Below are 13,284 nucleotides of genomic sequence, written 5' to 3'. Positions count from 1 at the left end.
TTCAGAAATTCTAACTTTAAAAACCTATAACTTTCTACAAAAAATTATCAAAAATATTTTATTCATTTTTTTGAATCATTTTATTGATTTTCTATTATTTATATTAGTTTCAATAATTCAATCTATTTATATATCAAAATAATATATAGTTAAAAAGTTGAAAAAATGAGGGTTTTTAATGTGTTTTCGCTAAGTGTGCGATAAGCCAGGGCCATAACTCTTACATATATAATTGATACATATATTATGTAGTCTCAAACGACTACAATTCACCATCTTACTGTCCTAAGATTCCGAATTCTCTACTCGTATAACTATGCACAATAATCTAATGCAAAAGGCGAATTAACTCCGATAATCCGACATCCGTTCTATCCTGAAATGACGTAACATATCATTGATAGCTAGCTACCCCTGTAGATGGGGCTAGAATTTCGGGAACGACCAAAACCAACACAGAGACGGAAAGCTTATCAAGGAAACATCGGCACCACCATTTGACTTGACGTCTCTACTACCAAAATAACGTTTCAAGAACCACTAATTTATTGTGATTTTTCCAAGTTTCTGTTCACAAGAATTTGTGTTTAATACTTTGCTCTCGCTCTTGCTCTCATCCAGTCTTCCATACTTCATTAATAGACATACTTCTTACGATTGTGAGATTATTGACAATTTACAAGTCAACGGGCGGCTGCGATAAGGAATTCCACCTAATACCTACACAAATATACTCAAGCCATAACCAATTCTCCCCAAACAAACCAATTGATCTCTCTCAAAATGCCGTCTCTCGAAAAAGCTCTTCCGCAACCTAAGATCGAGCTATACAGTGGAAAATACTTCGCAGCTTGTGGACTTGGTGGTATAATTGGTATGACCCCTCTTATTTACCCCTCCATGAACCATCACCCATCCTCAATACTTCTTCCGGATCTTCCGGAACTAACATTCTCTTCCCCTCAGCCTGTGGCCCAACTCATACCGCCGTCACTCCACTCGATCTCGTAAAAACCCGTCGTCAAGTCGACTCCAAACTCTACACCTCCAATTTTAATGCCTGGTCCAAAATCTACCGTGCCGAGGGTCTTCGAGGAGTCTTCTTCGGATGGTCTCCCACATTCGTCGGATACTGTTTCCAAGGTGGTGGAAAATACGGTTTCTATGAAGTATTCAAATATCTCTATGGCGAGAAATTGTTCCCACACGCAAATCAAACGGCAATTTTCTTGGGTGCCAGTGCTAGTGCGGAGTTTTTGGCAGATATGGCACTTTGTCCATTTGAAGCTATCAAGGTCAGGATGCAAACTACTTTGCCGCCTTTTGCAAATAGTTTGAGAGAGGGAATGTCAAAGGTTATCAAAGAGGAGGGGTACGGAGGGTAAGTTTGCTCTCGTAGTCCGAGATGTCTCTTGGGATTTGGAAACGTATGCTAATTGATCCTAAAATAGACTCTACAAAGGACTCTACCCTCTCTGGGGTCGACAAATCCCTTACACAATGGTGAAATTTGCAACCTTCGAAACCACCGTCAATAAAATCTACGCTTACTTGGGGAAGCCTAAATCCTCTTATTCCGGTCTCCAACAAACTGGAGTTTCTTTCCTCGGTGGTTATATTGCGGGTATTGGTTGCGCTGTTATCTCTCATCCAGCAGATGTCATGGTTTCGAAACTTAACAGTGATAGAAAAGCTGGAGAAGGAGCTGGAAAGGCTATGACGAGGATTTATGGAAACATTGGATTTGGAGGTCTTTGGAATGGCCTACCTGTTAGAATTGTAATGATTGGAACGTTAACAGCATTCCAATGGTTGATTTATGATAGTTTCAAGGTAGCATTGGGCTTACCTACTACAGGAGGACATTAGATTAGATGGTGTTGGGTGAAAAATAGCTGGAAAGGAATCGGGAGATGGCGATTTGGGAATACGGAGTCGGCGAGATGGATTGGTTTGGGTTCTTTAATGAAATATTAATGAATGAAATGATTTATTTAAGAAACATTCTTCAATACTCAACTATGGATATCTTCGATGGAATAATCTTTGATGGAACAGACGTGTAGCTCACGTACTGAGGGCACACAGCACCTAAGCAGGAGTGTCAACGAATGGAAGACTACAATCCTTCTCTACACGTCTGTGGTAACGCAACAGTGTTACTTTCGTACTTAATCTCTTTCTCAAAGCTTTTCCTCTGATATCAGTTGGGGCACTCGCCTTCGTTCACCGACGATTGTTTCATGGAGGGTGAGAAGGAGGAACTTCAAATTACTCAGACTATACGATATAGGAGGATTTAAAAGAAGGACTCTTCTCTATATAAAAGATTTCTATCGAATTCGACAAAGACATTCTCTCACTGAGAGCCCTATCCCGCATAGACGTAGGCGAACTCGAACTTCCGAACTATCTTACAGTGAAGTTTGAACCCCCAACGCGGCGAGCTAACTTTTGTCGGGAAGTGATAATGTACGAATCGGGTAGCAAACGTGGCATGATTTTGGTTTCTTGGGGAGTCATATCTAAAAGTTGAATCATGATTACTTGATAATCGGCTTTGAATCATAGATCCAGATGAGTAGAACTTTAGATCTTTCGATTCTTGGAGCTAATCTTTCCATGCGGCGACGAATTGTAGTTTGCATGTGTTTCCTCCCTAACAGACGTAGTGTGATTATTCTTCTTTTTCGCATTTCGCAGGGCCCAGGTGAGGTTGGTATAATTATCGATATACATCGTACGGTATTGATTCGCTCAAGGTGAAATGTCTTTGTAACTAGATTTTACTGTGGTGGAAAGGGATATTCTGCCACAGTTTTCAAGTGTTTTCCTTGATGGTAAGTCGTCGAGGCAGAAGGTATATAATGAGCTGCCGATTTGAGTGAGTCAAAAGTAGAGGCTATCGTTATTTTGATAAGATTTAACTTTCAATTGAAGGCGACGATCTGATTGAGCTCTCGGAGGTAGGTTAGTTTTATCAAAAGTAATCAATAGAAAATTGAACTCAGACTTACTAATTTGTTCATTCCAACCTTGTCACCCTGTTCCTTCCTATTTCATCTTCACTTTCCCATTGGCCAAATCTAGTTCCCATGTTTCATTCTTTCTTTACGAGATGCCACTTACTTGTGTAGGTATTTAGATAACGTGAAATGGAAAACGTATATAATATTGCGCATTAGCATTGTTGGTTTTTATTGACCTGTATATGTATAGGGCCATTTCTAGCGATTTCACATACCTTGGAATAATCGCAAGATATATGACTAGAATCACAGGGCACTACTGACAGCGAAGATTTGCATACTATTTATCTGCAATACGGGAACTTTTCATACTTCGAGCGTTGATTGCAATACTGCACAATATTCTGCATGTTCGGCAATGAATCTTAAAGAACGTGATTTGTGAGGAAATGCTTTACTCCCTTCTCCTCATCACTTTACTCGTCTAGTATATTTCATCAGCTGATTTACATTTCAGCCTAGCTTGGGATCACCACTTCTTTATTCTCCAGTTTGTCTAGCTGCTAAGATACATACATCATTGAAGTCACTCTCCTTTTTTATATTCACGTTGGTCACAGATAAGACACCACTCAAAAGAAGTTTTCCCAGCATATGAGGATAGTTCAAGTGATTCAATGGCGTCGAAATGTATATGTGACTTGCGAGGTTGATGATGAAAATTCACACAGCAAGTCCGAATTTTGAATGATCTGTATACCTTCACTTCATAGTATACTAGTAATGGCGCCCTATTTACGCCCATCCAAATGACGATTCGATATCTATAGCGTAATATTTGACCTTGAAAGTTATTGATACCTGTCATCTATTAGAACCCATTAACCAAATAGAGCTTAATGTACCCCGCCAAACCGTTGAAAGTTCTAAATATGACAGCACTCCTTAACGTTTGTCGATCTTTCTCGTAAACTATACCTATTTAGAGCATTGACAAGTTTATGGCGCAACTGTTTTCCAACATTTCATCGTTTGGTTTACTACTAGATGAAGATTTTTCTCGCTGATCAACTCTTAGATCACATCTTAGGGTTACTGAGGGGGTGATCTCTCCTGAATCGAGTTTACGTTGAAGTTAATGCTGTCAGAATGTCTAATCAAGTGTCAATAGCTTCAGGACTAGGTCTCTGGTGGAAAATGACACATATATATAGCTGCAAATTTCCTCGATTTACCAAGATTTTTTTCTCTCTTTCTTGTTAAAAATCATCACTCGACTCAGGAAAATAATTTTATCACTTTATATTGGCTTCCCTGCCTCATACCATCATCATCATCAACTTCAAGACTTCAGATTTCATATCAGCAGTCCATTCATATCATATCATTCTCTCCTCCAATAGCTACAAAACCCTTACCTATCACCATGGTTAGATTAACATACACCACCGCCGCAATAGCCAGCGCCACCGCCCAAATTCCTGGCCTTTTTCTGGTCATCTATTTCAGTCCTCCACATAACTATCCATCGTCTTCTTTTTCTGATGAGGAATTGCTACGGCACAAAGGTCGTCGTCAAGTCAGCGCTATCATGATATTTCTCTTCACTTTCAGTATGACTTTCCTGTCCTTTGCATTGAGAATCAAGGATGAGAGAGGCAACAAAAGCGAACACGGAGACGCATGGAAAGCGAAGACATGTGCGGAGCTTGTCATCGTCAAAACCGCACTCAAAAAGGAGAAAGAACGAGTAAACCGTATCGAACAAGTCATGGAGTCGCTTCAGGCACAAGTTGGTGTCTTGCGAGCTAGATTGACAGTTAGAGATGCAGAAGCTAGGAATAAATCCACAAGGGGACAGGCAATGGAGGATGATCGCCAAAGGCAAACTGAAATCTTGGTAACGAGAATTATAACCCAAGAGGCAAAAATGAAGGAGGTTTGGGAGAGATTAGATGAGAATGATAGTTGTCACGATGCTATCGGGGTGTGGATTGAAAAATTGAAAAGCGAAGGAGAGAAGACAAAGGAGGAGCTCAGGAAATTCGATTGTGTTGATAAAGAGATAAATGCATTGTATCAATACTTGGTAAAGGAAGCCAGTATAATTCGAGAATTCGCAAACGGTGATCTCGAGAAGTTCAGAGTAGATATAGAGACTTTCAAGCGTTGTTGCGCAGAGGATTTTCGAAGGATACATGGTGATAGGCTAATTAGAGAACTGGTTCTAAGAGAGGAAATTAAAACTGAAATCAAAAATGATTTGAGAAGAGAACAGGAGATGAGGGAAGATACAGCTTCTAGAGGAGAGAGCTCATCCCAAAGAAACGCTGAGCCTGTAGAGACAAGAGTCAATCAAGAAGTCGTGGGAAACACGGGGGGCGATAAGAAACAAGAAGCAGATACATCGGCCAAAGCCAAGACGCCAATCCAAGAGAGAAAATCTTTCCTTCACAAAGCTCTTGCATCTGCCATCCAGTCCTCCCTCGATCAAGAAAGAGATGCTGAAATGAAAGATCTCGAGCAAGGGAAAGATGAAGCCATGAAAGATATCACGCACGAACTCAAAAATAGGGCTGAGGTTGAGGGGGAAGGCAATAATCCGGACGAGGAGTGGACTGAGCTTCGATATTAGAAAGGTTTTTGGGAAGAGGGGGAGAGGATTTTGGGGAGTTATAGGAGTTTGGGGAGATTTGAGAGTCATGATATATACCCAAGGTAATCTCTTATCATTCATCCTCAACAAACACAATATACTGAAAATATCAAAGACCAAAAAAAAAAACAGACAAAAGAAGTACCAAGTAAAAAAAGATTCAAAAAATTATAATCAAAAAAATCCAATATATTTTACCCACGAAATAATGTCCTGTAGAGCCCCATAGCCGAGATTCTGAAGAGTGAGTGAGCTATTTGGGTAAGAGCGACTATTAAACTATTCGACTAATTGGCCCAGCTTCTCTTTCTTATGCACTTCATCATGGGCACCTACACTTCCTCATCCACTTTACATACATATCTTACATTCCCTACCACCCACAAAACCAAACCTTTCCCAGACTTCCATAACAATTTGAGTCAAAAAATCATTAAGAAAATCAGGCAGGTAAGTTATTACTCAGTACAGTCGAAGTATTTGGTAAGAATAAGGAAAGGATACTCTCCAATTCATCTACAATAAACAGCGGTATACATACGATTTATCTCGTCCACGGGCATTGTATCATACCCCTTATAATGGTACTGTCGGATACTTGGGTTGGAATGGGTGACAGTTATAAATATCAGAAGAAAGGAATTAGGGAAAAGAAGTGAACGTTAGGCTTCGTGTATGAAATTGAGACGGCTAGGTAGGTAGTTATGAGTTAAGGATTTAACATGGTATAGTGTGATTGTAGAGCGTTGTTTCGTTGATTCCACAATCATGGAAGATACAAACGATGCAATGTGAGTAAATGCCTGGTGATTTGAAGTCTGACTTGGCCATCAACATTTGAGGAGTGGGCATCATAGGCAGTATAAGTTAAGATTTTGTGACACAATGAATCACATTCCAAGACAAGATAATAACTAGGCATGCTGATATCATCCTGAGACCATGGTTTATAGAGCAAAAAAAGTTGAGATTGTAAGTATAGCTAAGCTAACTATCCATTGAAGTATCATATCGTCATAACCCATGTCCGTCCGTCCATCCATTCCGTTCCCAATTACCGTCCGAAGCTATTTATCTAGCCATTGCATTCTATGCTTTATTGCAGAACACATTCTTTCATTCCAACTCCAAACGCCTTAGATGTCAATTCCATCAACAACAATACCCTTCTTCCATTCATACTCCATAAACTTAGCAATCTCACCAGCAGTCTCTTCATTGACCATAACGCTGACAAGATACAAACTAGCATCAAGTCCACAAGTGATGCCTCCGGTGGTGATAACGCGAAGACCGCCAAGACGTAAAGCAGCTCTACGAGCATTGCTTTCACGACGGTTGTTTGATTCCTTCCAAGCATTGGAACCCTTACGAGCATTTGATGGACGTCTAGCATCAGACTTGCGACGAACGTACTGACTCTCCTCTGGAGAATCAATATCAAATCGAAGGTTGTTCACCACATATCTCTCCTCAACAACATCACAACGTTCTGCCAAGTCTCTTTGTGCGGCCTCACTATTGATATTTTCGAATTTGGCGAAGTAGTCTGGATGTGTGGTAGCTGAGAGACCGTGAAGGATACCTTGTTGAGCAAGGAAGAGAGAGCCGGTGCAGATAGATAGAAGTGTGCGTTCCTTCTCAGGATGTTTTTTCTGCAAATCAGAGAAAGCTCTGATGAGACCAAGAGGTTCAGCTTTGTTCTTGAGGACTTGATCGGATCCACCACCTGGAACGATGAGGATATCGTATTGTGAAAGAGTGGCATAAGCATCTTTGTAATTGAAGTGAGCACGGAATGCAGCTCCTTGATTGGAGACGGTGAATTCCTCGGCAGCAACGAACTTGCAATCGAACGCCTTGGATTCTGTAATGAAAGAGTTGAAGGTTAGCAATTGAGCAAACGATCATGGTCAAGAGTAAACACAAACAACAAAGAGTTATTCATCCGACCTCAAGTACATTCAATCAAAAGAGTAAATGAATCAAACTTACTTGGATCATTAACATCATGCTGAGCACGGCTAAGAACTTCGAGGGGACCGATGAAATCCAAAGCATCCATGCCAGCATGAAGTGTGAATAACACTTTGATGATAGGAATTTCTGGTGTTGACATGATTGCGACTGAAGAGGTATATCAAAATGATATGATGTTGGATTGTTCAAGTGATTGAAGTGGTTGAAGTTGTTGATGAAAGGTTGAAGAAGATGATTGACTTGATGAAAGGTTGATATTCAGATTGAGTGGATGATGAGGGGGGAAGAAGAGGTTATAAAGTATTGGAAACAAGGTCAGGTCGTACGAGCAAGCAGAAGATCACCATATGCCTCACGTGTTGGATTGAAATGCGGGGTAGCTATGAGGAGGACAATTTACTTTTCCCTTTATGGATTAGTCTTAGGATCGGACAATGCGGGGAATTTACCCCTGTCGCCTTCTCCTTCTCTCTGCCCCTCCTTTTCTTTTTCTCAAGGTATATGTCACACGCGACCACTCCAAGCATTCCAACCCTTTGATGATCCATTGGATCCAATATGTCATTAAGCATTGAAGCATTAACAAAGATCGATAATCTTTACTCCATTCATACCTCAAAACAGCCAAAAATGGATATCAATTGAACTGCTGCCACCGACCTGACAATATGACGATACCAGACCCACCCAATCATACCACAATCTGAGATCATTCGATGGTATGATTGGGCAATTGAAACGCGTATACCATTGGCTTTTTAAGGTTCAAGCTCATGTATAGAGCTATAATAATCCCTCAATTTATGGATCTTTGCTATCGTATCAAAACGCTATGGGCCGTCGCGTGTTGGTAGCATCGACCGATTGATGAAATGCTTGGCGAAGTCATGATTGCGTTGGATCATTGGCCAGAACCGCGAATAAGGTTGAGAACTCTAGTTGTTATCCATTGTAGTGGTTGCCGATTGAGCTACTCTATCAATTCATTTTGAGGATCCCCGAGATATCGAAAGTCTGCCCTTTTACTTTGAATGAATGATAACCTCAATATACCCGGCGATGGTAAAGTAGTAGATTCCCAAGTCTCACGACTATCCGATGTAAGGTCAAATCATAGCTTCGAAATTACCTATTAGGCATTTAGTGATGTTCTATTGATTTAATACTGGGGCCCCTTCACTCATCTATCATTTGTGCATCGATTGACGACATGATCAATGCCTTTGAAGCTTCGTCTCATAAATGAAGCATGCAGATATCACGCCAGTAACGCATGCATTCCTTGATGTTTTACTGGAATCATGCAGAATCATGTGACTTGCCTCTGTCGACCAAACAATAATAAGGACGATGACTTCCACAAATTCTCACCAATTGCTTCATTAAGATTGAAGCATCCAAGGAAAGTCTCCTGATTGTGAATTATCTCGAGCCCTAAACCTCGATAAGCCCAGAACAATGAGAAGCCCTGGAGAATTAAGAAAATAACTTGGGTATGTCGATGGTAGAGGTTATAGTAGGAAATCAAACACGTGATTCATTTAGTTTGATGTTGATCTATTTAACGAAGTACAGGTCGTCAAAATATGGTATCTCCCCCATCTTGCTGAACTATTTATACACACTGACAGTCTCCAGTACCTCGCTCTCCTGCCTCTCCAAGCACACAACCCCTTTCAGCAGATCTCCATTGCCCCTAACAATTCATGGCGAAACAGCCTGTTCCCTAGCCACAGGGTCCCAACTTCATTCTTCCTCGCTTCCCCATTCTAACCGAGCAATCATGAAAAGACAACCAAAAGGACATGCCCTACTCGTGGACGAACGAAGTCTAGGTTGACAGAACTAAGTGACCAAGGCAATATATTATTGTCAGAAAGAAAATTCTCAACCCAACCATCGCTTTTGCTTCACTTGGAATGGCTCTTTCAATATGAGGATTTTTTTTTAACTAAACCGGCCGAGGACCTAAATTGGTGAACCCAACTTAGACGAGGGGCTGAGTTGAGATGTCCTTGTGGAGTCATCACTATCGTCGGAGAACTGATATTTAGGGTTTCTGCCTTCCGTTAGGATATACTCGGTATGCGAAGACTGGGAAGACTGCGTAGGGAGTAGAGGGTGATTCCAACATTCTCCGATTTTGCACCGGCAGTTTCTAATTATTCCTCTCTGGAAATCACCCTCTGACATCCAGTTATATGACATGAAGTGTCGAAACTCAAACACTTCTGTAGAAAATATGGATAAAAAAAGTTCCATGCATCTTTTTATTGCTACCTCTTCTCCTTCTAGTCCTGGACCACTAAAGTTTAAATGCGTATGTACACTTTGTGCTTGAATCAACGCATGAAACTTTTTTACAACACATGCATAATTGAGTAAAATGAACTGCATTTCACGTGCAAATACCCACAAATGTAATGCTAGCAAAGTGTGAACCAGGACATTTCTTATCGAGTACTTCAAATTTCTTATTGAAGTATCTATACCTAAGAATCGGCTTTTATATGCCTACCTCATAGAAAAGAACCAAGTTAGAAAACCTCGCTCTGGGTTGAGTACGTCCTCTAAATACTCCTCAGGTAGGATCGCAAGTTTACCTACTGAGGTGATTTTAGCAAAGGTGCTAAATGCATTTATTCCTCAAATATTCCTGATATTCTTTGTCTCTCCGGGTATCAAATCATAATACCCAGATAATATACTATTGCCTTTTCATAAGGTGTGGAAATTTGCGGCATGTACAAGTTCCTACGATGGCTCCAGCCATGGTATTGCTTGGTATAAAGCGTTTCTCGGTGCCACATAAAGATATAGGAGTCGCCAAACAATAGGGGATTCGAGTAGGTGGATCGAATCAGAAGCGTCATTATCGGCGACATTGTCGTTCATCGTCATTGATGGTGGCGAGGGCCACAGTACATGGTGCGTTTTCTCATTAGTGCACCTTTTATTCAGACCAATTCCATTTCTCCCCTCTCAACATGCTCTTTGATATCCGACCATCTTGCAATCACAACTTCACCTCTACCAACATCTTTGATATCATCGCCATCTCTCCCTCTTCCCAAAACAGCTATACTACCACCATCACCAGTAAATTCTTCGTAGCTTCCCGTACCTCTGGCAAATACCGCCGTATCTTCATCCGGTCCGCTGATCATAGAAATGCCTCCAGCTTGATCATTCAAATTCTGTAGTGTGCTCGGAAAACTCCCCAGAAAACTCGACAAGTAATGGTTGTGTAGTAATTGTTGATGTCTCGTGGCATACGCTATTTCGGTTTCCGATAATCGTGATCGAAGGTCTTCGTTGCTTAGATAGTGTAAAGTATGCGCATCAATCTAAAATATGCAAGTAAGCAAATGCGCATCCAATTGTGCATGTTTTCAGGCATACTTTTGCGATTCTGGCTCTGACCAATCCTCTGATAAGGTATTTCCACCTCTCCAACTCTGTCTGTAAACAAATAAGACCAAAATTGGTCTTCGGATCCATATCTCCAGTTAATTCCTCTACCTTCTCGATTTGCTTTTTGATTCGTTCCGTCACTCGTTCGATAAGATTATTGGGAGGCCATCTATTATCTCAGCAGATGTCAGTCCCGATTGTAATAAGGATATCGCAGGACGCTGGAGGTCGTCGCATGTAGTGAAAAATGGGTTAGAACCAACGGTAGAATCTCTGGAGCTCCACGCTCATTAATCCAAGCTCTTGTTAAAGCTTGTAGGTCTGCCTCGGGTGTATTTGTATTTCTGGGTCGCAATGCGTCCTCAAAGGGATCGTTGAGAAATTCATCGATATCCATTATTACAGAAGATATAAAATCGAGGGACAAGAAGGGAACTTCTCTTACTTGTATATAATAATTGTGAGAAATTTAACTATTCGTGAGATGGTTGTAGAATATTTGATAGTAATATCAAGCGCCAAGTCGCGGGGTCGGCGCGTTTAAACGCGTTTGATATTATGGGTCTCTAAGGCGACGGATCTCATATCACTTCCGTTGATGAATATCAAGGTTCAATGTTCAATTACTAACGCGGTTATATAGTATAAATATTCTGTTTTGACATCAAGTCATTCAAAGTGTAACATCGAAGGAGCAAGATAGGAGTAGATTCTGAATATCTACAACAATTATAGATTCAATGAACACATCCTCGAGACATCATAAACAAAAAGGTCCAGGCTTCAACACCAAAAATTGCGGAGCTCAGAAATCCATAATTCATTCGCTTACCTAATCAGACCCATAAAGATCTCGAGACCCTCAAGAAAATGAAATAGCAAAAAAAACTTGAACATCATTCACCCTCCCTTTGCAATATAAAATCAGTCGAAAAAAATGCAAAAAAATTGGTAGCTTCTCTTTGATTGAGCGTGTCATCCTTAGTGCAGGGGCCATGCTAATCTTCTCTGTATCGTTTCAAATTGACCACTAATGAATTTGTTAGTTTAGATGTTGATTGCGGAAGAATTGGTAAATACTTACAATGCCCGAAGGCGAAGTAAAATGTTACATTTAAATACATATAGTACCCCAAGCGTCCCAAGATCAGCCCATTAATTTTCTGCAACCACAAAAAAAAGGTTTCCACCACAATAATCAAAGACGATAATAAATCTCATATCTACCATCGCGCTTTCCATTCGATAAATGTTTCGGTGATCCTCCAAGCATTTTCTCGTCGCAAATGTTATTCCATGCTGTTATTGTCGCATTCTGTGAATGACTATATCGATTTTGTTGGATTCTCGCACAAGTAATGGTGGGTTCTTGCAACCATTGCGTTTCTAATAAATCAATTTCTGCATTCGAGTAATTCAACTTACATACATATAATGATTGGCAGACTGTCGCCTACATGTTTTCCCTTTTCATGAAACCGTATTGCCAGTATAGTCTGTAGGCTAAGGCATGTTAGTATACACTTCTCTTCATGCGACAGACCTCTCTGCTTGATCTTGACCAGTGTTTCTTCGCTGGGTCGTTGCCTTCAAATCTCCATTCAACCGTTCAATGGTGACTTAAAGCATTCCAATGGAGGCGGCCGATTGATAGCTTCAAGACTCGAAACATCATGGTCCTGTGCGAAATGTAAATAAGTTCCATGCTTATCTCTGGAAATAATTTGTGGTGATGTTGGAGGTGGGGTAGTAACCCCGTGTTAGGGCTAGATGTGGGTTTGAAGTAACCGTCTCGAGACCGCATAAGAAGCCATGTCTAGCTAGCCTTTTATGTCAATTACCCGTTCAGTTATCTTCAAAGAATATATGGTTATTTCGTTCTCGTTGCTTACTAGAGCCTTCGTTTTATAGTCCCAATCATAGATGAAGTCTCATCATGAATACAACTTCATTGTTGGAATTACCGCTGAAAGTCTTGGCGAATCGTGGGCAGATATTGAACTCTATACATACGTTCTATCAATGATAGGGCTGAATATGCTATCGCCGGCCCTTCATCTTGATCGTCTTTTAGTTCAAAGTCGAGCAATATGTGGACATATTGGCGAAGGTGGGTTGAAATGGTTGATGGTTTATTTGTGATTTCGATCATATCGATGCATTATACAAATTGGATTGGAACAGTTCATGGCTTTTCATTCAGCCCGGAGTTAGATATCAACGATGTCAAATTTAGTAGAAAGAAGAATCGAACGTTTACGTTGG

At 40.6% G+C, this 13,284-nt stretch overlaps 4 protein-coding genes across 4 annotated transcripts; 2 read left to right on the top strand and 2 right to left on the bottom strand.

The window, feature by feature from the left end:
• Positions 1-783: 783 nt before the first annotated feature.
• EAE97_005393 (uncharacterized protein) lies at positions 784-1,869 on the top strand (the record flags this gene model as incomplete). Its single annotated transcript, XM_038875905.1, has 3 exons — positions 784-874; positions 967-1,381; positions 1,452-1,869. 3 exons carry the CDS (start codon positions 784-786, stop codon positions 1,867-1,869), a joined length of 924 nt encoding a protein of 307 aa, XP_038733242.1.
• Positions 1,870-4,395: 2,526 nt separating this feature from the next.
• EAE97_005392 (uncharacterized protein) lies at positions 4,396-5,604 on the top strand (the record flags this gene model as incomplete). Its single annotated transcript, XM_038875904.1, has 1 exon — positions 4,396-5,604. The coding sequence occupies one exon, from the start codon at positions 4,396-4,398 to the stop codon at positions 5,602-5,604; it is 1,209 nt and encodes a 402-aa protein (XP_038733241.1).
• A 1,157-nt stretch (positions 5,605-6,761) lies between these two features.
• EAE97_005391 (uncharacterized protein) lies at positions 6,762-7,744 on the bottom strand (the record flags this gene model as incomplete). Its single annotated transcript, XM_038875903.1, has 2 exons — positions 6,762-7,492; positions 7,621-7,744. 2 exons carry the CDS (start codon positions 7,742-7,744, stop codon positions 6,762-6,764), a joined length of 855 nt encoding a protein of 284 aa, XP_038733240.1.
• Positions 7,745-10,562: 2,818 nt separating this feature from the next.
• On the bottom strand, positions 10,563-11,416 carry EAE97_005390 (uncharacterized protein; the record flags this gene model as incomplete). The annotated part of the gene is made up of 3 exons (XM_038875902.1): positions 10,563-10,952; positions 11,008-11,188; positions 11,283-11,416. 3 exons carry the CDS (start codon positions 11,414-11,416, stop codon positions 10,563-10,565), a joined length of 705 nt encoding a protein of 234 aa, XP_038733239.1.
• Between the last annotated feature and the right edge of the window lie 1,868 nt (positions 11,417-13,284).

This window comes from Botrytis byssoidea, assembly GCF_014898295.1.
Source record: "Botrytis byssoidea strain MUCL 94 chromosome Unknown BBYS_009, whole genome shotgun sequence".
Lineage (NCBI taxonomy): Eukaryota > Fungi > Ascomycota > Leotiomycetes > Helotiales > Sclerotiniaceae > Botrytis > Botrytis byssoidea.
This window is presented reverse-complemented; position numbering and strand designations above follow the sequence as displayed.